The sequence below is a fragment of the Triturus cristatus genome, chromosome 2_2 (assembly GCF_964204655.1).
Source record: "Triturus cristatus chromosome 2_2, aTriCri1.1, whole genome shotgun sequence".
Classification (NCBI taxonomy): domain Eukaryota; kingdom Metazoa; phylum Chordata; class Amphibia; order Caudata; family Salamandridae; genus Triturus; species Triturus cristatus.
Genome location: NC_140582.1, coordinates 502947090 through 502974106, shown reverse-complemented (window position 1 = coordinate 502974106; position 27017 = coordinate 502947090). Strand labels below are relative to the sequence as shown.

The window sequence follows — 27017 nt, the reverse complement described above, 5'->3', positions numbered from 1 at the left end:
AATAATACAATTTGCCAAGGTGCTTTAACGCGGGTTAGCATGCACAGAAAAACTCAAAAAATATAACAGCTGAGAAGGCTCGACAAGTAATTACTAACCGACAACAGAAAGATGGCACTTTTAGTCAGAATCAACTTTTAGAAATAATGAAATTCATGGGTAAATATTACAGGTGTGGAGAACATCGTCATATGGGGAATAATAAAGACTGTCTTGCATAGAGAGGGACATAAATGCCTAGAGGGGATTAAGTGTTATAGGCGTGAGAAAAAGCAAACAAATTAATAAAGTGTGTGACAGGGGACATGAGAAAGTGTTTTATATATCTAGGAGACAGAATGAGTGACTCCTTTATAAAGTATCAAAGGCCAAAAAGTGAGAATGTTTGAATCAGGGCAAAACTTTCTCTCATATTTCAGAAATTATTTGATGAAAGCTTAATTGTGTGATTTAAATTACAAGAACTTGATATTAGAACTGCGGGATATGAAGGTGAACCCATAAAAATGAAAGTTATTTTTATATTGATGCTTGGAGTACCAAGGGGAATGTGCATCTGGGAAGGTTTCTTCTACTATAAAGGGTATCTTTGTAATAAGCGGGTTTCACCAAAGGGATTTTGGGGGATTCAAAATAAATTGTATAATGGCTATTTAATTTTTTTAGTCATGCTTTGTTCAACTTGGTCTCCCAAAAAAAAATCAATTTTAGTCATGCTAGTTTGTCAATATTAAAGTTTGAAATTTTAAAGACACATTCCTGAATTTGAAGGATTAATTTGGCATTATCCAACATGCTATGGGCTCGCAATGAATAATTGCTACTGCTTCATGGTTCAGATGGAACAATTAGGAACATTTTTGCATTTGAACGATTCATACTGTGCACACATGTCCTTGATTACATATTATAAGCAACCAAAATATCAGACATACAAAAAAAAAAAAAAAAAAAAGTTATAGAACACACCTGAACAAATATTTTAAGTCACAGGTCTACCAACATACCTGGAATCTGAAAAGGACTTCCGGGATCGGAGCTGGTGGGGGAGTGAGGATAGGTGCTGCCACTACCAGGAGAGTTGGGATAGCTGCTGTTGGGCGAGTGTGGGAATGGGTGGCTGTTTGACTGCTGGAAGGAATCCGGGAACGTAGCGTTGTGTGGCATGTGTGGTTCATTTTGCTCCAGGTTGCGGAACTGAGCGAGAAGACTGTGCTGCGGGTTGTACTCGCTGTGCCGTGGAACCAAAACCGGTGGAAGAACTGCAGAATAAAAGGAAAAAATAAAATGACAATAGCACTTCAATTTCCCTGGCAAATAAAATACACAGTAACTAATGACTGGGCGACATCACATGTTAACAAGTGAATACATCTTACCACTCAACACAATGTTTGGAATACCGCTTTTACAGTCAGCTTGTAAACCATTAGAAAAGTGCTATCTTTGCACTGCTCCTTTTAACAATCTGTGCCTTTCCATATGGTGCAAATTAAACAAAACAAAAAAAAACTAATGTAATGGGAGGAATGCTTGTAATTTGTAGAACTTCTGGCAACCGCTCGAGGTTGCATTCCAACCCATCGTTCTTTTGCCTACCATGCCAACTTCGATTACAGCCAGACATACGCAAATCAGTCTTGGTCCTGCTCTAATAGTAACAGTCCAGCACAAACAGCCATGCCAACACAAGCAACCCAAGACCGGTTTCACTCTGAATGGAGCTAGTTGGGTGGGTGCAGCTTAGTTCCAGTGGCACAGTGAACAAGGGACCCACATCTGGGCTTACCCTTGGCCACTTGCAGCAACACATCAAACACACAAAAGGTGATTCGCGGAATGTTTGAAATTTGCCTAACCACTGGCAATCACTCTGGCTAGCATTCCAACCCATGGTCAGCCCACCATGCCACCTCAGATTAGACCAGCCATCTGCAAATCAGCCTTGTTCTTGCTTCAAAAAGAACTTTCCAGCCAGAACTTCGAAGCCATCGCCCTCTCTGAATCGAAACATATGCAACCCAAGACCTGCTTCGCCATGATTGGGGCTCGTCAGTCAGAATCCAGTGCCACAGTGAGCAAGGGGCCCACGTCTGGGCACATCCTTAGCCACTTAGGACGTAACATCAAACACAGAAAAGATTGAGGAAATCTTGCAATTTCTCTAACCACTTGCAATCGCATGAGGTAGCATTTCAACGCGTCATTCTTTTGCCCACCCTACCACCTAAGATTCAACACAGCTATATGCAAATCAGCTTCAGTCCTGCTGCAAAAGGAACAGCCCACCTCAAACAGCCAAGCCAACGTCCTCTCTGAACAGGAATTAAACAAAGACATTCAAAAATGGCAAATGTAAGCATAGATATTAGTTTCAGTCACAAATAGAAACCAGTCAGCCAATCAGAAATTTAATTTCAAAGGAGGCAAACAACTGCTTCTCAACATGACATTTCATGGCTTTTGCTTCCTTATTCAGACATCTCAAAGGGAGACTCGGCTGTCCCTCAACTAATGTAAAATACAAAAGGGCCCATTCACAAAGGTATTTTCAGTGGTAAACGAAGTTTGCAGCTGAAAATACCTCACTTACGCCTGTAAAGATTTCACAGGACTAAATGGATTTTCTACTCTTGATGTCTTTGCCTTGTCTGAGGAGACGTCCTCGGCATCAATTCCGGTGCAAGGGGGAAGAGGAAGTGGGCATTAAAAGACGCAGTTTGACTTGTACGTTTGTGAACTTACACAAAGGTGAATTTATAGGCATCCACAATCTCGGATCTGACCACTTTAAATCCTGAAAATGGTCGCTTTCTGTCTGAGGTAACTCCCCTTCCAGAATGGGAGGGGCAATGGATCACCCCCATTTTTAGTGGAGGCGTAGGGAAAGACCTTTCTTCACAGTGCTTTCTCCCATGGAGAGAAAAATGTGCATTTACACAATAGACCCATTGTTGATTTCAGTGTAAGGAGAATAAGAACCTACAAGATATGTCACATGGCATTCCCGGTAGTACGCCTAGAAAGCTCGACGCGATGCAGCTTTCCAGGCTTGAAAGGTTTGTGAACTGGAAACAAAAACCCATAAAACTATGTTCATGGAGAGATGCAAATCTTCGCTTGCCCTTTTACGTTTTTTTCATGAATCGGGTCTAAAGTTTTTTTGTGACAGAACAACACAAATATCCACATCTATTCGTGATTAGAAAAAACTTCAAAAAAGAAAAAAAAAATTGGAAAACAAACAAAAAAAAGAGCAACTTGATGGGTGCCTGGCTAATGTGAGTTGATAAGGAAGTAGCCGAATAGGTTTCGCTTGAAAGACACAATGGCAAAATCTCATCTCATTGTTAGGACAACAGAGATTTAAAACAACTCTAAGGGAAACCATTTTTATGATGAACAAGCACGAAAAGACTAAACAGTATTGATTTTGAGAAAATGTGCTGCTGAACTCTTCTGCAGAGCGGAGTCCAATGCACTTCACCTCTTCTAAACAGAGTACCACCACTTTACTTAATTTGTCCAGGAAAAATTGATTTTGCCCTGTAAAGACAGATTTATGCCAACAATACAATTTCTTTTGTACTGCACTTCTGCATCCCAAAAGCAAAGCCAAACGGTTGCTGCAGACCTATGACTAAAAGGATAGAGAAGAGCAAACCTAGGAGGCTAGGGCTGTCAGAAAAGTAAAGGGCTATATTTAGCCTTCCTTGCTGAGGCCTTTTACTTGCGGAAGACTGACCGGTGAAAACTCAATTTAATGCTGCCTAAAAATGCGTAATGGTCAAACGAAGTTAGCATGGCTTGGAAAAAGGACATCTTGATAGGTGAATGTCAATTCCAAAAGAGATTTGTTTCTTGTAAATAAGGACTATTATTGGGGAGCCGCTTCAGGACCTCTGTACGTTTGTAGGTTTTTTTGACAAGATAAAGGCATGAGGTACCCGTACACTTGTCCGTTAATCATTTTTTATTTCAAGAAAAGAATATCTATTAGAACATTGGAATTTTGGGAGCTCCATTGAAGACAATGGAGTGCACCTTGCTTCTATGGGCCGGTAAAGGCCCGCAGAGCAACATTCCAATGTTTTACAAAGGCCTCTCGGAGCTCGAAAGGATTTAAATCCCCTCGAGCTTCGAGGCCTTTGTTTTTATTTGTTAGCGTCGTGCATACCAAAGTACAGTACCTTGGAGACGTTGAGAATCAAAGAAGATGCAAGGTGCAGAGGATGTGAGCCATCGCTGAGGCAGTTGTGCTGTCGGTTCCTTACAGCTATGAAGGTTGTTGGCGCGTCGGCGCTCGGGGATGTTGCTCTGCACAACAGAGGTGAGGCATCGCTGAAGCAAGTGAGACGCTGGTTCCTGGAGGCGGTGCAGAGTTGTTGAGCCCCTGACGCCTGGGGACGATGCAAGGCACAGGGGAGGTGATGCGAGGAGGCTTCGGTTCCGATGGTTGGGGAGAGGACATAGCCTTCCAGGTAGAGAGGTCGACCTCGAAGCTGGGGAACGGGGTTCGAGTCTCTGCAAGGACGCTCAACATCCTGTGATTCTGGGCAAATCACTTAATCTCCCGTGCCTAACAAAAATGAATGTGTCCATCTGTAATGAAACTGGAGCTCATGTAAAGCGATCTGATACCCGATGTCTCGGGTCTAGTTCGCACTATATAAAACCCCCAAAAAAAAAAAAACGAATGGTGGTGCGTTGTCGAAGCGTTGAGGGTCAAGACGTGAGGTATCAACTTCACGGCGTCGCTGTCACACCACGGGGCCACAGGTACTGCAACAGAGTCTCAGTCGGGCGTCACGGACTTCGGTGACGCTGTAATCTAGACTCGCACGTTGGCGGTTCTTCAGAGGTGGTGCGGCGGCATCGGAGCTTACTTTGTAAGTCACAGTCATTGCGGTGAGCGGGGATGATGGCTTTGGTGTTGCCAACGGTGCTGGTTCAAAAGTGGTGCTCGAAGTCCATGTGCTGATTTTCTTCTTTTTAGCACAGAAACTCACTTCAAAAGGGACCAGGTACTGGATTTGGCACCACTTGGCAAAGAAGGGCTCTCAGCATAGGAGCCCAGGTGCTGCAGGTGAAGTCTTTGATGGCCCTGAGACTTCCAACAGGAGGCAATCTCAACTCAAGCCCTTGGAGGAACTTTATAAAGCAGGATGTAGAGAGCTAAGTCCCGTCCTCTCACACTCAGGACAGAAGCAACAGGCAGCAGTCTAACATAGTAAAGCAAACAGCAAAGTGGCACTTGCTCCTGGCAGCACAAAAGCTCTTCTTCCTAGCAGAATGCCCTCAGTCCAGAAGTGTATGATGTCTTAGGTCCAGTACTTATACCCATTTTAGCCTTTGAAGTAGGGAGACTTCAAAGAATGGTGTATGTAATGCACAAGGCCCTGCCCTTTCTGGCCTTGGATCCAGACACACTATAGGGGGTATGCAGCTCTTTGTGTGGAGACAGGCACAGCCCTATTCAGGTGCAAGTTTCAGAAGGCTCATCATCCAGGTGATGGACCATCAGAATATGCAGGGCACACCTCAGCTCCCTTTGTGTGCAACTGTCTAGAGTGAATACACAAAGCCCAACTGTCACCCAACCCAGACGTGTATTCTATGGACATATAGAGGCACAGAATTATTAAGTAAGAAAATGCCAACTTTCTAAAAGTGCAATTTTCAGACCTGTAATTTAAAAATCAACTTCACTAAAAGATGTGTTTTTAAATTGAGAGTCCAGAGACACCAAACTCCAATTCATCTACTCCCAATTGGATACACTTTTAAAGATGTTACAAGGCAGTTCCAATGCTAACCTATGGAGAGGACATGTAAACCTCACAAGTACATGTGCTACATTTTAATACACTGCACTTTGTCCATGGGGCTATATAGGGCCGTCCACAGGGTTGCTTTACATGTAATAAAAGGGAAGGTTTGGGCCTGGCAAGTAGGTGAACTTGCCAGGTCAAAATGGTAGTTTAAAACTGCACACACAGGTCCTACAGTGGCAGGCCTGAGACCGGTTTGAAGGGCTACTCATGTGGGTGGCACAATCCGTGCTGCAAGCCCACTAGTAGCATTTGATTTACAGGCCACACAGTGAAATATGCCAATCATGGAGAAACAAAATACCATTACATTTTAGACAACTTAAAACCAGCAAAAATGCAGTTCAACACAAAGTCAAAAACAGGAGGTCAGAAGCAAAAAGCCAGGGGAAACCACAACAAAAGATGCCAGATCTACCACCGAGGATGACAGGTGTTCACTAACTGTCTGATTTTGGCCACAATGGACACACTAAACGTGGGTGAGTAATTATGTGGCCTCTGCGAATCACATATTTAGAAGGAATGAAATCTGTAGGCTGTCTTGTAGGAGGGTCAATGTGAATAAATGTGTTCACAATCAATCATGCAAGTGACAAGATGTGGATGCTAACTTTGACTCTATAAAGATTAAGATTTTACACACTTGGTGCGAGGATGATGGAGGGCTCAGTCTATTTAAGGAAAAATCATTGATTAATGTCCCGTAATCTGCTTTATCACCTAATTTTTTTTTTCAGGAAGGGTGTTTGGTATTTTCATTGATGGTACATTAGACTGTTGTAACACATGTATTACCACCATGTTCGGGGATAGTAACATGGACTGCTAAAAGTGCTGTGAAAATTGAATATTTTTTGCTGCAAGTACTATGTTCAAACACAAATCGATGTAACCAACTACCTTTAAGGAGTCATTAAAAAGTGCACATTTACCCTAAAATGTGAAGCAAAAAAACCCCAGTCTATAAATTTCTGCAGGTCCATTGGTCAGCAGCGTGGGTACTACGTGAAATGTTGAATGTGTCACAGTAGATATATCACCATTACAGATATAAGTGCAAAAACAAAGAATATGGCCAGAAGATAACTGGGATTCCTCACGCGCAAGCGCTTAAGCAATATGGGATACAACTGCTCGAATCCATTATCAAACTCAAACTGCATATGAAGCGGCTAGACAATTATGAAGAACCTGCAAAAAGGACTTCTCAGACCTGTAAAAACAACTTCTCAGGTTTCCGCAAATATGATCAACAGATTGAGGTGCATTTCTTTCTTTATATTTAGATATTTACAATTCCATTTCCTTTACTGCCAGCACAACCCTTCCTGCACTTTTGACACCATCATAAACCGTGCTTCCTGACAGGCCCACGCACTTCCCCATAACATTTGTCAAGACGCCATTTTCCACACACAACTTTTTTGGTCAAAGAGCTGCGCCGCATCATCTCCATTCATCCTTTACAAAACACACTATAGTCAGTGGAAGCAAATGGGGGTACGTGAAAGCAACACTAGGGTTAATGAATGGGATGCGTAGCTACCTGCAGCCACTGTACGCTTTAGGTGTTTAACAAAAAGCAGCCTAGGCAAAAAAGATGCCAAGGAAATGGAGTGACTGAAGGACTAATAGATGGACCCGATCCAAAAAACATGTCTATTATGGTTAAGGAAATTGCTGCTGCTTTTTGACCCGGATATAAACATTGGCTGTTGAGGTTGCAACCCAGTGTGGGTGAACACAGGACCGGGTTATACAACGGAGGGGCCTTTCCTAGTCTGACTGAGGGGGCTGGAATAAAAATCTGAGACTGGCTGGTAAAACACCGAAGTGAAGACAGTGACGTTAGTACACGAATAACAAGTGTATAATGCCGTAATTCTTTCTAAAAGTCACTCTTCAAAGAATAATCCCATTTGTGAAGGACCATGCATGCACACAGGCCTGCCTTGTATTGTGTCTGGTCCCAGACAGCTGTAGTAGTCTCACCCCCCCCCCCCCAAATTGTAATACAATTTACATGCACAGAGGGGTATTTGGTCATCAGGCTTCATCCATGCGTCTTGTTCCGCTCACCAAAGTATAGAGAATGGGAAAATAACTCAGCCCATTTTACCCACTGGCTCCCATCACTCTGATTGACTGAACAAAAACTATGCGCATTTTGAACACCCACCTAAAAATTGTTCATTTCCTGTAAGTGAAAAAGCATGTTCAAAGAGTGCTTTTTAAGAAAATATTTTAACATGAAATACCAGGTATTTCCCTACCCGGTCAGATGTGGCTTTATCTTCCATATGTTTTGTAAAATTACTATTATAAACTGCTTAAATTACATTTTAACATTGTAGCTGAATGCTATTTGCGTGTTTGGTTAAGTTGCGATATATTCTTCTTCCCCTCAAAAGCAATATATTAAAAAAAAAAAAAAGGCGCAGAGCAGCTGGAAGGTTTGTCATCACTAGTAAAGATGCCACATCATGGAATTTTTACATTTAAAGAAAGCATATGATGGCCATTTTTCTGTGGCATGCACCTGCAGTTTAAAAAACAGAAAGAAAAAAACATCACAGCCTGCCACGGCCAGACGTATAGGCTTTGCCAATGCTTCGTTAGCTAGTGATTTATTCTCGCCTCCCTCACAAATACTACTAATACTGCTGCTACTACTACAACTACTACCAACAACAACAACAGTATGAAGGGAACTGAAAGGTTGCTTATTTAAAAACATGACTTTTGAAACTGTCACATCCCCGAATGATTTTTAAATATAATATTTGTAATGCAAGCATATAGCACCAATTATGGCTTTTCCTCCTTTTTCGCTTTATGGCATACATTTGCAATAAAAATATTACAAATAATTAATGCACGACCTTCCCAAGGCCAGACCCTCTGCATTTGGCAATGCGTGTTGTGTAATAGGTGCTGTAAGGCGCACCATCTTTGTGTGTTCCCAAATAGAGGTGATGAGGAAGAGTCTAATGTTTGTAACTAGAACGGGCCATGAGCTAGGAGGGGTCACTGGGGGAAAAATAAAATCATAATGCAGGAAGTGATGCAATCAATGGCAATCTGAAATCAGATCTTTCGAGTGCTTCGTGGGAAAGAATCTTTGCTGATAGTGTGGGCGCAAGAATCAGGCAGAATGCAGGCATCTGGCAAAACTAACAACCATTTAATTGGCCACTTATGGAAACGACATTTGTTTATCGGAGCCCTCACCGACATGTCCTCGGACTAAAAACGCATGCAATTAAACTCCTATTTTTGAGGGATAAAGAATGACACAAAAGGAAATGGCACTAGAGAGTATCAAGCTCGAAAGAGGAGATCTGTACTCGATTACTTCTTCAACTATTGCAATAATACAATTGATGGACGCTCAGAAACAAAATAATACCGGGTTCCTCTGCGTATTTACAAATTCTGCTTTTAGATCATTAACGTGGAAGAGCAACAAACAGGACAGATGGTAGGAGGGGGGCTGACCGGGGGAGCAGCTGCTTGCCAAGCCTTCGACATCAAAAGTTGCAACCCTGAGAACAGACCAACTCAGCACACACCTGCTGCACAGACTAAAAAATAAAAGTCAAAGAAGCGCGCACACACCGTGTATGGGAGGGCTTGTGCGTAGTTGGGTGGTCCCTCCCTATTTAAACAAAGATCTGTTGAGTGCCAGGAAAACTCTTCCTGCCACGGCCACGTGCTCGCACCCAACCCTTAAAGAGGTTCACTGTGGTGCTTAGCACAGCCGCTTCTGAACAATCTGAAATGCCTAGTGGAAGAAACTTTGCCATGCCCTCTTCCCTGGGTGCCAGTTGCCTCTGTGGAAATATCAGCTGACTAGTTAGAAACGGCCACTAACGGATTTAGTTGCTGCATTCAAGTTTTGTAATATGGTTCTATCCACGCGAGTGGAAATTCTAAGCTTTTTTTGTTTTTTTTTTAAAGCAGAAAAATAGACTTCACCAGACATAATTAAAGACAGGGGAGTTCCGAGAGGCAACTGGAATTTGCTGGGACTTCTTCCAAGGTCTAAGTGACCTATCAACAACCTACTCCAAGAATTCCAGAATGTCTTTCTGTTTGATGAGGTCTGGTTGGGGTTGAGACACTGAGCGCCTGTTTGAATCGGCTCAGAGGTCTGAGTTCTGGGAATTCCACAACCCAGAGACCCAAATTCTCAAGCATCTGCAAACACCGAGATGCGAATTATCAGTGCAGTCTATAAATGCAGGTTGGTGCACAAAGGGGCACAGTTTGCGAATGTAATCTGTGATTTTGCCCCATTAGACTTTGTCAATCCTGAGTGCACAGTGAACTTGATTCCTGTGTTCACCAGGAGCCAGTGCACATGTAATTGTGTTTTTGAGGTTCAACCACATTCAGACTGCCCAGTTTTGTACTCTTTCCAACTCATCCACGTGTGCCCTGTGTAGATGAGGTTGTCGTAGTCAAGGCTTGCAAAGTACACCCGGGGGTCAGTTTAGAGTAGTGGGATGACTTTTTGAAACGAAGGAGACCTGCATGTTGACATGGTTACCCCTGCACAGATTTAGGATGAACTTGCAACGAAACAGAATCCCCCCAGGCTCTTTACTACTGAAGAGGTCGACTGAGGTGTCTCAAGAACTGACGCGCTCGAAGGGCAGGAATTGCGATTGCCGCCTACCAGTATTGGTTTCCAGGCTTCACACTAAGATAACGCAATTTTTTTTTTAAATGCTGCATTAATAAAGCCTATAGGTTTTGCTTACGAGGGGTACCGACTTTGTCAATGTTTTGTGGCCATGTTGTAAAGCATGGCTAAACATAATTTTTAAAACAAGCATTGAAAATGCAATAGGTCTCGCCTTTGATTAAGTTACAGCCATTTGCTTTGCTAATGGTATTGTATAGTAAAGCAAATGGCTTTAACTTAATGAAAGGCGAGACCTGTTGCATTTTTAATGCTTGTTTATTTGTGCCAGTACTTTTACGCGGCAGACTCCGGGACACACATTTTTGGACAAGACCGGGGCGTTTTTTATCCTCATACTTTAACCCAGGGAAGAAGGGGAAAAGGCGGAAAGGGGGAAAGAAACTAGGGAAACATCGACAAAGAGAAATAGCGAGGAAAAACCAAAGAAACTGCAAACATAAGATAAGGAGATATGAAGTGGATGTTGGTGGAAGAGAGGCGAGAGGTCAAACCAAGCATGGGGAACCATATTATTTGGAAGCCCCTGGGGTGGGTGGGGTCCTAAGGAAACCCAAGGCTCCTGTCCTTGATATTAATTTAGCCTTTCTTCCTTACGAGGTTGATAAAATGAGTACCATTGAATGGGTAACAAACATCTGTTATTCAACACCAAGCTACCCATGGGTGCACGTGTGCTTTACATGTAATGTGATGTTGTGCATTTAAGGCCTTGACCAGTAACTGGGTGTAAATAAACTGTTCCAGGATGTAGCAAACGACTGTCGATTATAATAAAGCATAGAGTGTAAAATCCTTTGCCCAATATTTGCTGAACCTCAAGAAGTTGCAGGGATAGTTTCTTGGAGCCGGTGGTGGTGGAGGGTTAGGGCAGAGATGGAATACAATGATACAGAATATAAATAATACCTTGGAATCTTAGGCATTGAATGCCAAATAGGAAAAATAACGCTGCTTTACACAGGGGAAACAATATACCTTTCTATTGTAACAAGTCGGGATAACTTTTGGGTAGAAGAGGAGGCAAGGGCCAGCGTGGGTTTACTATGGACCTACTCTATTCTCTGGGTGAGGTGTCTTGACCTAGGATTTGAGATAAAATGTGACTGCCAAACCTCTTTATAGCCTCATCTTTTTGGAGTCAGACCAACTGCCAAATGTATTTGTAAATGTTCTCCACCCCAGCCAAAGGCCACCTCTCGTGTACCCACTTACCACAAAACTCATAAGCAGATAGAGAAGAGATGCGTGCCATCAAACACGACATCTTCAACCTAACATTGTCTTCTTTATGCATAAAGGATGCACAATGTTAAGTTTTTGTTTTCCCAGCACAAATCTGTATCGTTTCCATATCTCTAGAGAGAGTGAGAGAAGGGCAGGGAGGGGGTGAGGTATTCACAGTTATAGGGCAAACTTTTACCCGACAAACCATGGTCATACCAGGACTCGGTATCTAACAAGATTGCTTAAATCAAGGTGAGAACCTTTGCTTTGCTAAGGACAGCAGTGGCCACAACAGACTAGGCTAGCAGAATTGTCTACATGAAATTAAGATAACTTCTTTGTGTTCAACAGTATTTGCCAAAGTTGTCAACCATGAACAGAGTTCAGCATGGGCCTTCTTCCAAAACTACATAGCATATTACATCACTAAGACCGTCAATGATACCTTTAAGCAAGTTAAAAAGAAATAGTTCATTTTAACAAAAAAAATGGAGAAGCAGCAGGGACGAGCACACGGCCATTAATAGTGAGCGCAAGCACAGAAAGAAAACCGAAACAATTACAACACTATTAATCATTTCTCAGAAAGCTTAAAGCACAGCATTGAAAGATGATTCTAAACTGCTGATCCACTGTTTGAAAAGCATCCAATGCCATGCTATGTATTTGTAGCTACATTGTACAGCTTAAGCAAAACCTACAACAAAAAGGTGCGTGGATTGTGAGCCACATATGAAGTATGTGAGCATACTTCATATGCTTATGATGTAGCATAACGCGATTTATATGAATAGCCAGCTATTTTTTTCATGGTATCCACTGGTTTATTTTTCCTGAGATGTACACTTGTAGTGCGAGCACTTTAAACTGATGTGGTTGATTCAAACGGCGTCTCTCTTTATAGAACACGTTTTAAAGTAAAGGTCGGTGCCTGGGGCATATTTTTAAAAGCAAACTGAGGACTCCTGGCTCTGTGCCAATCGAGGAGGGCGACAGATTACCAGGTTCTCTTAAAACTATAAGCTTTCAGTCTGGCTCTCTTGGAGCCTTGATCACGGATCTCGACATTTAATTTCGGGCCGCTGGGGTCTTTATTTAGCTTCACGAATACGGTGGGTCCACTGGGGGCTTAAAACCAATGCGAGATTTGTCCTGCTAGCTCTGTGCACATAAAAGCATACCAATCCTAGCTTCACTAAACACTACAAGCGGGAGGGAGAGGGAGGCATCTATAGCCTACAGAGCTTCTGAGTAGTACTCCTCGCTCTAGCAGTCTCTGCAACTTCTGCACACGCATAGGTGACATGCCCTTCCCAGGCCACGGGAGAGCCGGAGCTGGTACCGCACACGCATATGGCTATTGTGGTTCCGATCCACTGCAATTAACGCGCTTTGCCCAGCTGCAAAGGGGGGAGGGAACATATTTGAAAGAGAAAGCGCAGCATCCATTTCAGGAGCGCAGTGGCATAAATCAAGTGATTTAATAGTATAAAGCAGGGCGGCCCGCAATGAAGTAGCATAACGCGTGCAGGAGTGCTGCGCTGAGCAGAAGTAAAGAAAGACGTGGTTGCTTAAAGAAAACGCTATTAAAGTGGATACCGTTGGAGAAATGCATGTCGTGCCTGCGTCAGCAGAAACTCATTGACAACAAGCATTGGCCGCGCGGCCGTGAAAGTGATGCGGCCGCGAAAGTGAAAGTGGGACAATGATCGCGAGGAAAACCAGATGGCAGCTGTGCGCGTTCACACGTGCGTAACAGAAAGCCTTAGGCCACAAGCAAAAGCTTGTGGTCGCATTTCTAAAGCCCCCACTCACTAAATGTCTCGCCAGACCAGCGCATGCAGTGGCTCAGGCGAGACCTAAAGTACTAAGACTTACACAGCTCATAGCGTTTTTTATTATGCTCCCCTCAGGCAAACGGAGGGAGGGAGGCAACACGGAGGGAGAGAGGGAGACAAGGTCGCAGGTGAGGGAGGAAAAAAAAAATAGCACTATCATGCTGCCAGCGCTGGTGGCATCCTAGAGCCTTTTTTTTTTATTGTTCCCGGAGGCATGGTGGGAGGCAACATTGAGAAAGGGAGGCAATACTGAGAGAAAGAGGGATGGAGAGAATGCAAAGCGGGGGAGTGAAGAAACATGAGGAGGGAGGCAAGGATGCGAGTGGAAGAGCACATGGACAACAGAGAGGGGCAAGTACATGGACAGAGGGGGAGAGGGTGGTGCAAGCACATGGACAACAGAGAAATGTGGGCAGGGGCTGGGGCAAGCAGACCGACAACGGAGGATCAGGGTGAAGTACGCGAGGGAGAAAATTGAAAAACACGTAGTCTGGTAGCATGCTTAAACAAAAATATAGAGCCTGAAAAAAGGCAGAGCGAAAGGACACAAATGTTGCCTTCATGCTCCAGGGTACGAACAAATAGATGAAGAGAAAGGAAGTCTACAGAAGCTGACCAATACGGAGCAAGCAAAGGAGAGTGAAAAATAAAGGTAAGCAATGGTTGGCTTATAAGCACCCTGTTAGATAGTAAAATACTTTGCAAAAGACAGCGCTGTTTTAGACAAGGCCTACAAAAGCTCTTGCTCATTCAAAGCAACATTTAGTCCAGCCGTGAAGTAATGTCTGCCTGACTTGTTGGTCCCTTTTCAAGTAGATTTGTTTGTTGCCAACCCTGTGCTTAATTTGTGCCCATGGGAGTAGGTGGTGAGCAGCTGCACTCATTTTGGGAACTGGGAATTATTTTTCATCAAACGTTGATCCAGTGCAAGAAAGAGGCAGAAAAGGGAGAAAGGAAAAATACAAAGACAGGAAAACCGAAACAGGTGATAAATTCTGTGCTTTGATCCCAACCCTTGCCTTTCGAGAGCGTAATCATCCCAAAGCCAACCGCTGATTTAAATCAGGTTAGGGCTTTGGCTTATTCGATTGAATAGGGGAATATTAACACCGGTTGACAATATCTGTTGGACATGCATGATGGGTTGCTGCAGATTCTCTTCTATGATGTTTTTCCATTTCTGCTTTGCTTGCTTCATTGCCCAAAGCACACTGCTTCTGGAGCAACACTTATTCCCAAGGCTTGTGTGTACACTCCCTTCCTCATTCAATCTGCCGACCTTGATTGACGCATTCCATTCTAAAAAGGCAACACAGTTTATGAAGGAGGAGTTGACACTGTCCCCTCTGTACAATGCCTTGGCGCTATTATCTCTATAAAGTAACACGGAGATGGACTCCAAGTCTCTCGGCCCCCCAAGGATGAGTAAACCTCTGCCCTCACAAACTGCACTAACAAGAGTGTAGTGTACTTAGTGTGCCCCGGGGGGGGGGGGGGTGCTTCATCAGACGTGCCCGGAAATAAGTCATGACACGCACTTTACCACCATGTGCCTCCATACCTCATCCTTTTACATTGTAATTAAGTAATGTCTTCAGTATTTTAGCACCCATTTACAAATCGACAAGAGTTAATGTGCAGGGTGCAATAACAAGTGCAACTTCACAGTCAGTTCCAATAAACGTATGTCCACTCAAGACCACATAAGAGTAAACGCATTCTTTTTACTGCTGAAAATCTAACATGTATACATTCAATAATACATTGGATGTTATTCACTTAAGTGTTTTTACTCAGTCAATTTCTTGTGCCTGTGGGATACAATGTTTGTTACTATGTTAGAAGTACTTGCCAGCAATTTGTACTGGACAGCCTTGAGGAAAACAAAATATTTAAAAGTTCATATTTATTCATGCTTTATTGGATATGTGGTTATGTATAACCACACGATCTACACATTTGTATGTATGAATGTAGAGGTATGTGGTAGTTGTAGAGTGTGGACCGAGCCTAAAAGCACAAGAGAGCAGTGCCTGGTCGTAGTAAGCATACAGTGAAAGAGTGATAGAAAGGTGGCTGGGTTCAGGCAGCAGAGGTTACAGGTACTGGACTGTGAATGGGTTCATTCCAGAGGTGTCTAGCTTTTTCCTAAACTGGAGCAGTCCTGCTAGATATTGGGATGTTGTTGCTATCTACATCTTTAACATTCTCCATAAACCATATTTCTGCCCTAGGAGCACCTTGCCCTGTGATTTAATAAAGTCATCTTTGATCTTACATGCAATAACCAGTTTGGCAATATTTTCTTCACCAGGCCTAAGATACTGAAAAGGTTTCTTTTAACAGCTGCCAGTTCTGTGGATAACAATTTCAGTTCTTAGCCCTGTTACGTACAAGAGCAACGCCGGTTCCGTCCTACGTTACACCCATAGGAAGGCACAAGGGAAATGTCAGATTGACTACATAGCCTCCTGACACATTCATTCTCGCAGTCTTTCCTACCACTGGCTTGGTGCTCAGTGACTGCGGTAGAAGGAATTATGCCTTCCTCCAGTGCCACTTAAAAGTGGTGAATAGGCTGGTACACTGCTCATCCTATGAACAATACCCCTTTTCACCTCCATTTCTGGATTAATGGGTGGTGGTCTGTATCTTGGTTAGGTTTTTAGACACCATGGCCCTTCACCACAACTAGCTTAGAGACGGTCAAAGCTAGTTTTATGCGGGTCAACTGTACCTCAGGACTACATTTGTGAAATTTTTCTGGGGTGAAACTGGTAGCAACTTTTTCCAGTTTTCAGGCCCTATCACTCTGTACTTAATTTCTCATCTCTTTCCAGCTCTAGAACTCCCAAGATGACCTCTCACAAAGTATATTTCAGACGCGCGCACACTCAAACACACCCATGTGCACACACATACATCTTGCCAGAAAACAACCAAGTCAGCATTTACTCCAGTACACCTTAAAACACGTAAATACCTGAACTAAGGGAAAACAAGAATATGCAGTCCAGCTGTTCTCACTACACCTGCTGCTTATCAGCTCCATGGCATAAGGCACCTACAACTAGTATCTCGAAGGTGCTACAGGAGTGCTAAAGTGCATTGTTTGGGAGCCTGGGGCTCGCTGCAAGGCGGAACGTGGAAAAAACCTCCAGGCTTAGGAGTTTGCCAGAGATAAGTGGCCTTTTGTTATTCTATGATGTGGGCTGTAGCTTGTTTTGCCCCTGCTGCACCCGTGCTGAGATATATGAGGGTTACCTTATTACGACTCTTATGAGATAGCCTCAAATGGCATCCTGCGTTATCAACACAAAAAAAATATACATTTTTTTTTATTTTTTTTTAAACGCCAAGCACGTACAGGGTTCTTTAACAGAACAAAACTGGCCAAATGGCTCGGCTGATCAGGGACGCGTCCTTCCACACGATATAAGTGTGGAGAGTACGCACGGCGTCTCTCACAGAGCCTGAAAGCTTCACTCCCCGGAATGTTTCACCACGCTAATTTTTTCCAGCACTCTATGCTGACTCCTGTCAAACCTTTGCTTTTCATCGAGCATCAAATCAATACTTTCATAGGGGATGCTAAAATATGCTTTCTGTAAACCAGCCACAAAAGATGTCAGTCAGAAAGAAGGCTGGCTTAATTCTACAAAACAGTCATTAACAGGCATATGGGACACACTGGACATCTTCAGGAAATAGAGGCCACAGACCTCAGCCTCGCCTTCAGGAAATAGGGGACTTTTTTGTTGTTGTAAAAAGCTGCTACATTTTGATGCGATTATAAACATAGCTGGGAACATTGCTTGAAGGCCTTCCTGGAGATCATCCCCTACAGAGGAACTCTGCCACAGTCCTGTTTTTCAGCCTGTTAAAATTAAAAATACAAGAAACAAAATATGAACCTCATTTTTTTGGTCTGGCTTGAAGGCGTTTTGGTTCCACCCCGCAATGTACCACTCTCTTACCTCATGCTTCTGACTATTTGTTGCATCATTGCAACTCCTATGAAGTGCTTGCATTACAATGCATATGGGACTATTTTACATGTCAAAGGTGCACTGAATCATTATTCAAATTCTCTCTTTCATAAATGTATTGTATAGACAAAGCAATAATTCCTTTGTTCACTGCAGCAAGCTTGTCAAAATATTTTACCAAGGGCTCAAGTGAGAGCCAGATCTGTTCGCTTTGCCAATGCTTGTTCAATCAGTTAACGCATCAGAATGGTTTACATGGTTTCCAATGACGTATTGAAACAAAAATCAGCTTTTCCTTTCACACAACTGAAGATAAGCATGGTGAGGTAAATACAACTGTGGCAGTCAATTGTAAGTCTCCTGCTTACACACATCTGTTTTTAAATGAGGCCAGATCTGCAGTACATATTGATACAATTGAAAGGCACACTTGAGTGAGATGGGAGCACATGGTGGCGCCCTGCCCACCTGATGCCACACCCTGCCCACCTGATGCCAGGCACTGCCCACCTGATGCCACGCCCTGCCCACCTGATGCCATGCGCGGACCATCTGTCACGGGCTGTCCACCTGACGCCACGCCCCTCCTCAAATTATTCTGTAAACATGACCGCGTCTAGCTTCCAGTGAAGCGTCGCTCTTTCCTACGATGCATGTGCAAATGGAGACTGCCAGTTTTGTAGCACTACACCACAAGCTGCGGGATAAACGTAAAGACCAATGCGCAACAGTTTAACAAACTGTGCATTTTTTTTTTAAATAATGTACCCCGCTATGCATACCTGGCTATCGTTTTCAGATCAAATAAAATATTTTCAACCAATCTTCACAAATATTTTATACCGAGCATCGGCAAAATCAGTGGGTCTCACCTATTGTAATGTACTGCACATTTTTGAGACAGATCAAAGACTGCTGTTAAACAATATGTGGCCATACTAGGCTGTATGTTCTAATGTGGTGGCTAAGTAGACTAACGCATCCACTGCAGGGAACTGTGTTTAACAGGTGCAAACACTAGTTGGTCCAATTAGTCTTCCATCCTTCCAATGTAGATAAAATAAGAACTACTGAGTTGGGTTATAGTACTCACCTCTTATCACTATTAAGAAAGTGCACTGATGGCAAATGTAAGGTTTAAAAATATAAATTATTCTTCATTAAAAGAAGCCAAGTAAGAGGACTCATTCCCATCATCCAACTGCACAGGAAGTGACATCACTCTTCCCCCAGCACCTACTTAATGGCGACCGCACTCCCATCTGCGCCATGTCCAGTACTAGGAACATCGGTCCTCTCCCTTCAATCCATTACCCCGCTGCGACCCTCTGCAACACACAGGAAGTGTCCTTCTGCACTTCCTGCAAATTTGCATGTACTTACGCACACTCTACAGTCGCCGCACCTGCATCTTACAGCACTCAAATCCCATTTCTCACACTCACAAAGTTGTGCATCCACCCACACAACACTCTGCACTCACATGTATACTCAACACCCACTCATTCAGAGATCTGGGACCTGCTGCATGACAATACCCCATATCTACTTTTCCTCATGGAAGCCTGGCTGGACACCACATCGGCACCCGACATCACAACAGCCACCACCCTACCCCCACCCAGCTAAAAGATCACCAGGCAAGCCAGACTTCACAAGACCCAAGTAGGAATCACTATTATGTACAAGAACGTCACCAGCTGCTCCACCTCCATGGACACATCATTCTCCAACATGGAACACCTGTTATTCAAGCTCAATGTCACAGCCAACTTCATCCTAAGTGGCACTCTCATCTACAGACCACCGAAACCACCCATCAACTTCACCATCCCAGACTTAATTGCAATACTCCCTCGATGCTAGCAATTACGTCATACTCGAAGACCCAAACTTCCACTTGGAAGACCATGCGGACCCAAACTCAAAAGCACTTGAAGCCTTAAAAGCCTCAGCTTCACTTCATGATTAAAGGCACCCACTCACGAGCCGCACACCTCTGGGACCCTATTTTTACCACCTTCAACATCAGATTCGACGAGCCCAGACCAGTCTCCTGGACAGACCACGCCCATGTCAAGTTCAGCATCTCCCTCCTGGTTACATGCACCACCCGCCAGACCAGCCTGCCGAAACTGGGACAGCATCACAGACTGGAAGACCACCCTAAACACTCACCAACCCAAACACAGAAACAGCCTCCTCAAAGCCATCAAGAATTTCAACAATTGGATCACCTTTTGTACTGACTTCCTGGTTCCCCTCTAATAGAGCAATACAACAAGATCCAGACCCAGGCCAGTTGGTACACAAAGGTACTCAGATTGATTTAACGCCACTGCATAAAACTGTACATGCTTGGAAACTCACATCTGCCCTCCTATTGCTAAAGAAACCCTCCGCAGACCCCCTCAACGCTTGCCAGCTACAGACTCATCTTCCTGCTACCATTCCTGGCCAAGGTCTTAGCGAAAATCTTTAACAAACTTCTCACTGAGTACTGACCACCAACTCCTTGAAACCCCTCAGTATTCTTTCAGACCCAACCACAGCACAGAAACTACCCTCATCATAGCCAAGGGTGGCATATCCTATCACTTTGGATGGAGGAGATACGGCTGCCCTCATCCTCCTTGACATCTCTGCGGCTTTTGACAGTCTCCCACCCCATCCATATTCAATGCCCACACAACATCGGAATACAAGGACAGGCACTCCAATGAATCTGCTCCTTCCTGACTAGGACCCAGTCAGTCAGCTTGGCACAAGACATCCCGGATGCCCACAAACTCATCTGCAAAGAATACAATAGCTAGCATGATCCGCTCTCATGACATCAATGTCCTCTTCAACACCAATGAAATGCAACCTATGTTCTCTTTAGACAGTGCACCTGCACGCGCAGCCTTGCTCCTTTCAGTGCCCAGGCTCTCTCTGGGAGCGCCCTTGCTGCTCTCAAGACAAGATCAGGTACAAAAGGGATATTCTGCTATCGGCAACCGTTTGTTTTTAAAAGACGAGGTAGGCGAGAAAGTAAGTGCCTCTTTTTTTTATTCATGTGTGGCAGGCGCTGCAGGAGATTGTTAATTTCGACATTTGAAACACCTCAGCTGAAGGGCAGAGAGTCTCCAGTGCTGTGAAGCCAAAGTTGAGCGAGGAACAGACAGCTGAAATAGAAAAAAGAGCTCTAGCCAGGGTGTCTGCTGTCTGGAAGAAATGCAAATGTACGCATTTGGTGAATCAAGTATAAAGGGTGCTTGGAAGCCGGTATTGCGTTTAATTGATGGGGTCACTTGAAGAATATTCTTTTTGAGTGGTATTGTAAGTTGACCTGATGAGCTGTGGAGTGCATGTTTTAATGGACCGTTATAAAAAATATTTGTGCTTGGTACAGTCTGCATATTACTCACATCTACATTTTGGAAGTACTTGTTTTATCTTCAACCTAAATCTTTTTGGGCACTTTGTGGAAGCCTATTTATACTGTTTGTAATCCAAGTTTAAAATAATGATGTACATATTCACAGTGCTTTCTGTCACAGGCTGGGACCTCTTGACGCTAAAAACAAAGAGGTCAGCATTACCCACTGCATCAACCAGAATTCAGTTCTGTGGCTCCCTGGTTACACACTCAGATTTCTGCTGTGATCACATTAACCAACAGAGATTTCATAATATAAAAAGGTGCATCTCTCACTTGTTAGTTTAGCTTGCATTTATTTTTCATTCAAGGTGTGTGCTATTTTTTAGGCAGTTATTTGAAGGTGAATTACCAATGAAATAGTTAAAGAATATATATTTTTTTTTTGCCCACGCCTTTGATCCTGCCCCAAGCTCACTGACCCCACAGTTTGTGGCCAGTTTTATGGTTTACTGGGCAGGTTTTTACTGTTGAGTTCCCCAATATTGAAATAAATACTGCCTGCAGCAATCTAAAATCCATGCAGTCTTCCATACATTGTACACAAAAAAAACGTGCTTAGCGCCCGCCCATTACTTAACAATACTTACCATTGGTCGGCTCCCACATCACTCTTGTTTCCTTGCTTCTTACTCGTCCCGCCTCCTGCTTCCAGCTGGCTGCTCACCTCTCCTGTATTCTTCCTGTTTACGGCCAGTGTCCTTCCACTAGTTGCGCGCTGCTCCAAGAAGTTTTTTGAAACTGCATTGCATTCTATACAAGTGCAGTCTGTGTACTACCTCCCTACAATCCCTGATCCCGCTGTCCGTTGTCGCTTCTCCCTCCACCACAGCACACTTGTGTTGCTCCCCCGCACTTTGTTTACTCCACCCTCTTTCCGCTATCCATTTTATTCCCCACAAATCCTGCCCTCTTCCTGCTGTCCTTTACCTGCACTGCCCCCAACGTCGTCCTGCTTTCAGTTTTGTTCCCCGCAGACCCGCCCCGCTGTCCGTTTCGAAACCTTGACAAAGCCAATAGATCTCACATAGGAGAAATATATTGGCTATGTTCCAATAAATTGGCTTTGTCAAGGCTTGTTAGTTATCTAATCACTAATGGGGACCACTTTTTTTTTTGTGCACAGGTCTATTTTCTGTCCCAATCTGACCCTGTTGTGTATGAAGAAACATGTGACACCCTACTCACACGCAACCAGGGTACTTGACAGTTTTACAGCAAACAACGGTTCCTGAGGGCAATCAACAATTAATACGTAATAGCACAATCACAATAGTCGAAGGCAAAGGGATGTCTGAAAGAGAAAAGGCATATAACACGAATTTGTATGAAAACAGATTACATTATATAAACAATCACATTATTCTAAATCTAGTGCAAGGTGTCCCCAGTGCCTTCGACTATTGTGATTGTGCTATTACATACTAATTATATTTTGTTGATTGCCCACAGGAACCGTTGTTTGATGTAAAACGAATCTGACCCTGGACTTGCACAGTCCTCATTATGTATTTATATTTAGTGATTTTTTTAGCACCTTAAGGAAATTCCATTTCTAAAGTTGGTTATCCCTACATGGAGAAGGCTAGTTTGCAGGGGATTTTAAAGAACTTTAAGTAGCAAAAGTGTTAATTGAACTGCAGAAAGATGGTTTCTGTATAGCAGAACCAACCACGTAATGAGACTGTGCTGACTGGGTTCAGATACAGAGGTAGCTTTACAAAGTTCTGAAACCAAGGAGGGGAGCAACCAAGTTGCTGCACTGCATTGCATCAAAGGGGGAGAGAAAAACTGCACCATAACTACTAAGAAATAGCGCTGTTCTGCTCTTGCCCAGTGCGGATGCATTTTAGGCTTCCAAGAACAAACGAAAACACACACACACACACACACACACACACACACACACACGTGTGCGCATTTTATCAGGCATCGGTTTTGTACTGGGAGAAGACTCTCTGGTACAAAAACTATGCTTCACTACTTTTCCTACTTCGTATGTGTACTGTACAGTGCAACACACATGCAAAGTTTAAAAAATGTGGAGACTTTTAAAAGTTGCTCCACTGTTATGCCCGCCTCGAGGAGGTGTAATTTTTTTGGCTCAAATCCGGGTCTACAAAAGTTAGGGCTTTTCCTCTAACCCATAGGTGGTTGCATGGGAACGCCCACATACCACACATGGTATGTTCCCCATGGCACAAAGTAGGGCACAGCTCTAGTTTGCATTACGTTAGGCAATCTTCCAATCAAAATCACGATATGCATTGGAATGTTAATCGCACCACAACAAATTGTGCAGGGTTTGCATCACTTTTGTGGCGCAAACACAGCACCGTATTAGTAAATCTGGGCCAGAATCTTTAAAATGGTATTTGTCAATATTATTAAGATGATTTGTATTCTTACTACAAGTTAATGCAAGGTTACCAAATGCCACATGATAAATGTAGAATAAATGTTGCTGTAGAGCATAAAATCAGGCATGGAGGAAGCTATAGAGAAGAGGCTCTTCAGCATGAGAGAAAATGGTTTGTGTCTGGCATTGAGAATGCTAGTTTTCTGGAAACATGTTCCAGGTTTTAAAGGGCTATAGCTTCTTCTAGTAGCTACTGTTTATTTATGGTTCTTGCGGACTGCTAAATCATCATCTTAAAAATGTACAAACACCTAAAATTTCAGAGGTGACTGAAAATATAGCTGTGCCAGTTCACATATTTTCGCATTACTGTTTTGAAACAATACATTTTTGCATGCTCTGCAGTCCCTCATACTTATGTGCAGAGATGTTCACAGCATCTTGTTTGAATCATGTATTTGAACCTCATGTGCCTCACTCAACACTTTCCATATCGGCAACACTACAACCGGCAACCTAGTCAACCATGTAGTCCAAAAGGGTTCCCAGAATCGTAATGCAAATCAGAATAAATTACAGCTGAGTCCAGAGTATTAAGCACTATGTAAATATAACAGAGGCAAACAACATCAGTGTTCCTCTTCTATTTCCATCACAAGTGGTGAGGTGTGGTTGAGGCCCTTTTATTGGCAGCAACAGTAGGGGCATCTGGCTCTGATCGACTTTGCCTGACCTTGTGAGGATTGTAGTGGTTAGACAAGTGCAGCACGGAGAGAGAGTACCCCCCTGTGATTTAAACATGTGAAGATGGAAGAGGTGTGGCACCGTGGCCAGGGCGACTGACGTCGGAATCTGGGGATCACGGTTCGATCCCCGGCGGCAGATTAGCCCAGCACCATGTGACTCTGGGCAATAGCTTGCTTAATCTTCCCGACGGCCCCCAGCGCCTAGAGACCCTTACGGGTGATTGTTCGCGCTTTACAAATGTGGATTATTATTGTAGTTAGTGGTGTGGCTATTTGTGCTGCAGCCGGTGCAAAGGCACCGGGCCAAGTCGTGAGGGCCAGTCTGCTCTGCATTGGCTGCAGTTTAACAGGTTTTTGTTGAATTTTTGAGTACCTCCCTGGGTTTAGCTCTGTGCAGTCTCTTCCTCAGGACAGGAAGAGGCTGGGGAAAAAGTAATTGTCAGAGAGCGAGACAGGTTTCAAGCAGGTGGTGGTAAACCCAGAACGGAGGCTACACTGGAGCAAGGGCCATACTTTGCATTCAATAGTCTTGTGCAAAGAACTTGTCATTAGGTAAAAAAAAAAAAAAAAAAAAAAAAAAAAAAGAGGACAAAGACAGGGTGGAAACGCTGTGAGAAGGCAGCAGAAATAAAGAAAAACAGAAGGGTAAAACACGAAAGACGGCTAGAAAGAGGTTGGGAGGAAGAGGGCAGCTATGGTGGTGAAATATTTAGAAGAGGAACAAAAGGAGGATATAGAACAGTAAGTGAGAATGGGATATGAAGTAGTGAGAATAAGGAAATTGGACAAAGGAGATAGGGAAGACTGAATGCAAAGAAAGAAGATATGGATGGAAGAAAAGGTAAATTATATGAAAGGAGAAAAAGTAGGAAGGACAGAAATAATCACAGAATGATGGAGAGGTAAGAAGGAGATTTAGAGTAGAGAGGAGAGATTTGAAAGTAGGTAGAAAGGGGGCATATGTGGAGAATAAGCTTAGGAAATGATATAGTGAAATAAAAAAGTACTGAATAAGCAAGAGATGAAGAGAAAAGAAATAAAGGGCAGTGAAACAGCAAGGAGAGGAAAAGGGGAGGGGAAGAAAGAAGGAAGGCAAAGGAGGATAAGAACAAACAAAAGGGGATAGGGAGACAAAGAGGAGACAAACAAGGAGATGGAGACAAGGAGAGGAACAAGATGATTTAGCGACAAGCATAGTCAAAATAAAGATTTGATCGAGTTAGGGTGGAATGAGACAGAACAGGGAGGTTAGAGGGAGGTAGGGGGAGAGAGAAGGGTATGACAGAGTGAAGAAAGAAGAGACTAGGTATGGGAGAAGTGCAGGAGACCGGAAAGGGAGAAAGAAAGAAAAATGGAGAGGGTAAGGAGCAAATAGAAGACAAAAACTAAAAAGGGACGATGGAGATAAAGATAAGAAAGAGAGAGTTTAAATAGATATGGGTAAGTAAATGTGCGAGGAGGTAATAAGGGAGACAAAGAGAGAGAATGACAGAATGATGAAGGCAGCATATGCAGTAGTACCAGTGCCCAGGGGTGGAAGGAGCCCATTGCTTCCTTCTAATGGGTGTATTATTACCACACTAGAAGCAAGTGGGTCAACTTTTTTTCTGATTTACCTTAGGACCCTTGGCACCCTAGCTGCATCACTGATTTTGCTAGCTTGCAGACTTGAAATACTTGTATATTAAGTTGCTGCTTGTCATCAATGCACACTGCCCTGGCTGCATTGCACAGAGTACCTTTTAGCCGCATATGGAGGAAAACAATTAGAGGGAACATTGCACACAACTCATTCTCTCCCTCAAGGATAAGAAGCTGAATACCCAGATCAAGTACAATGCCTGCATGACTGAAATCACCCACTGGATGAAGACCAACTATCTGAAGTTTGACACCGACAAAACCAAAAGTGACATTCGGGACGAGCGCTTCAATGTGAGACTCTACATCGTGGCCAACAGAGCCAGCATCGACCAGACCCCACCACCACCCAAGCCACGAACCTCAGGATCGTCATGAACACCAAACTCGACATGATCGCTCAAGCCAATGCTATCACCTCCTCTAGCTTCCATACCCTGAAGATGCAGAGGAAGATTTTCAAAAGGCTTCCAATTAGCGCCCATAAAACAGGCATACATTCCCTCATCACAAGTAAGCTGGACTACGGGAACATGCTCTATGCCAGGATGAACAAAAAATTCACCAGAAGGCAGGATGGCATACCAGGGGGACTTATTGACTGATTGAGGGTTATTGCTCACAAGGGTGCCGGGGGGAGGGGTGTAGGGGTGAACCGAAGTGCCACAGATTACTAGCGAACTAAGGGTACTGCACAGGATGAATGCTGTCATATAACTGTTTGGCAGACCCACTGCTATGTATATCGTCTCACTGAATGGAAAGCTTTTATTTCTGTTAACAAAAAAGATGTTTTAATAAAAATAAAAAAAACTCACCAGAAGGGTGAAGACCATTCAGAACTCCGCAGCCAGATTCAATCTCAACCTCCCATTCGTCACTCACATCCCACCACACCTAAAGGAGATCTACTGGCTCCCCATACACAAACGAGCACAATTCAAACTCCTCACCCACACTTTCAAGCCTTTACTTAACACTGGCCCAGCATACTTCAACAATCACATCTGCTTTCACAAAGCCTCCAGATACCTCAGCTTTTCCAGCCTACTACTTGCATATATCCCAGGCATACAGACATCCAAACTTGGTGGTCTAGCCTTCTCCTATATCGCCCCTTAAGAGGGGAACTATTTGCCGCTGCACTTAAGAGCCTCCTCTTCACTACTGGAATTATGCAAGAAGCTGAAGACCTGGCTCTTCGAGTAGTCCCGCTACGCCCTAGGTTTGGCTAGATTCACACCTGCTAAATGC

At 43.6% G+C, this 27017-nt stretch overlaps 1 protein-coding gene across 1 annotated transcript in view; it reads right to left on the bottom strand.

Annotated features, from left to right (window-relative positions):
* The window catches only part of SMAD1 (SMAD family member 1), a 155307-nt gene that overhangs the window by 41106 nt on the left and 87184 nt on the right, over window positions 1-27017 (bottom strand). The window contains exon 3 of the mRNA XM_085641619.1: window positions 1008-1262. Within this exon, the coding sequence (XP_085497745.1) occupies window positions 1008-1262 (255 nt within the window). The remainder of the gene's footprint in view (window positions 1-1007; window positions 1263-27017) is intronic.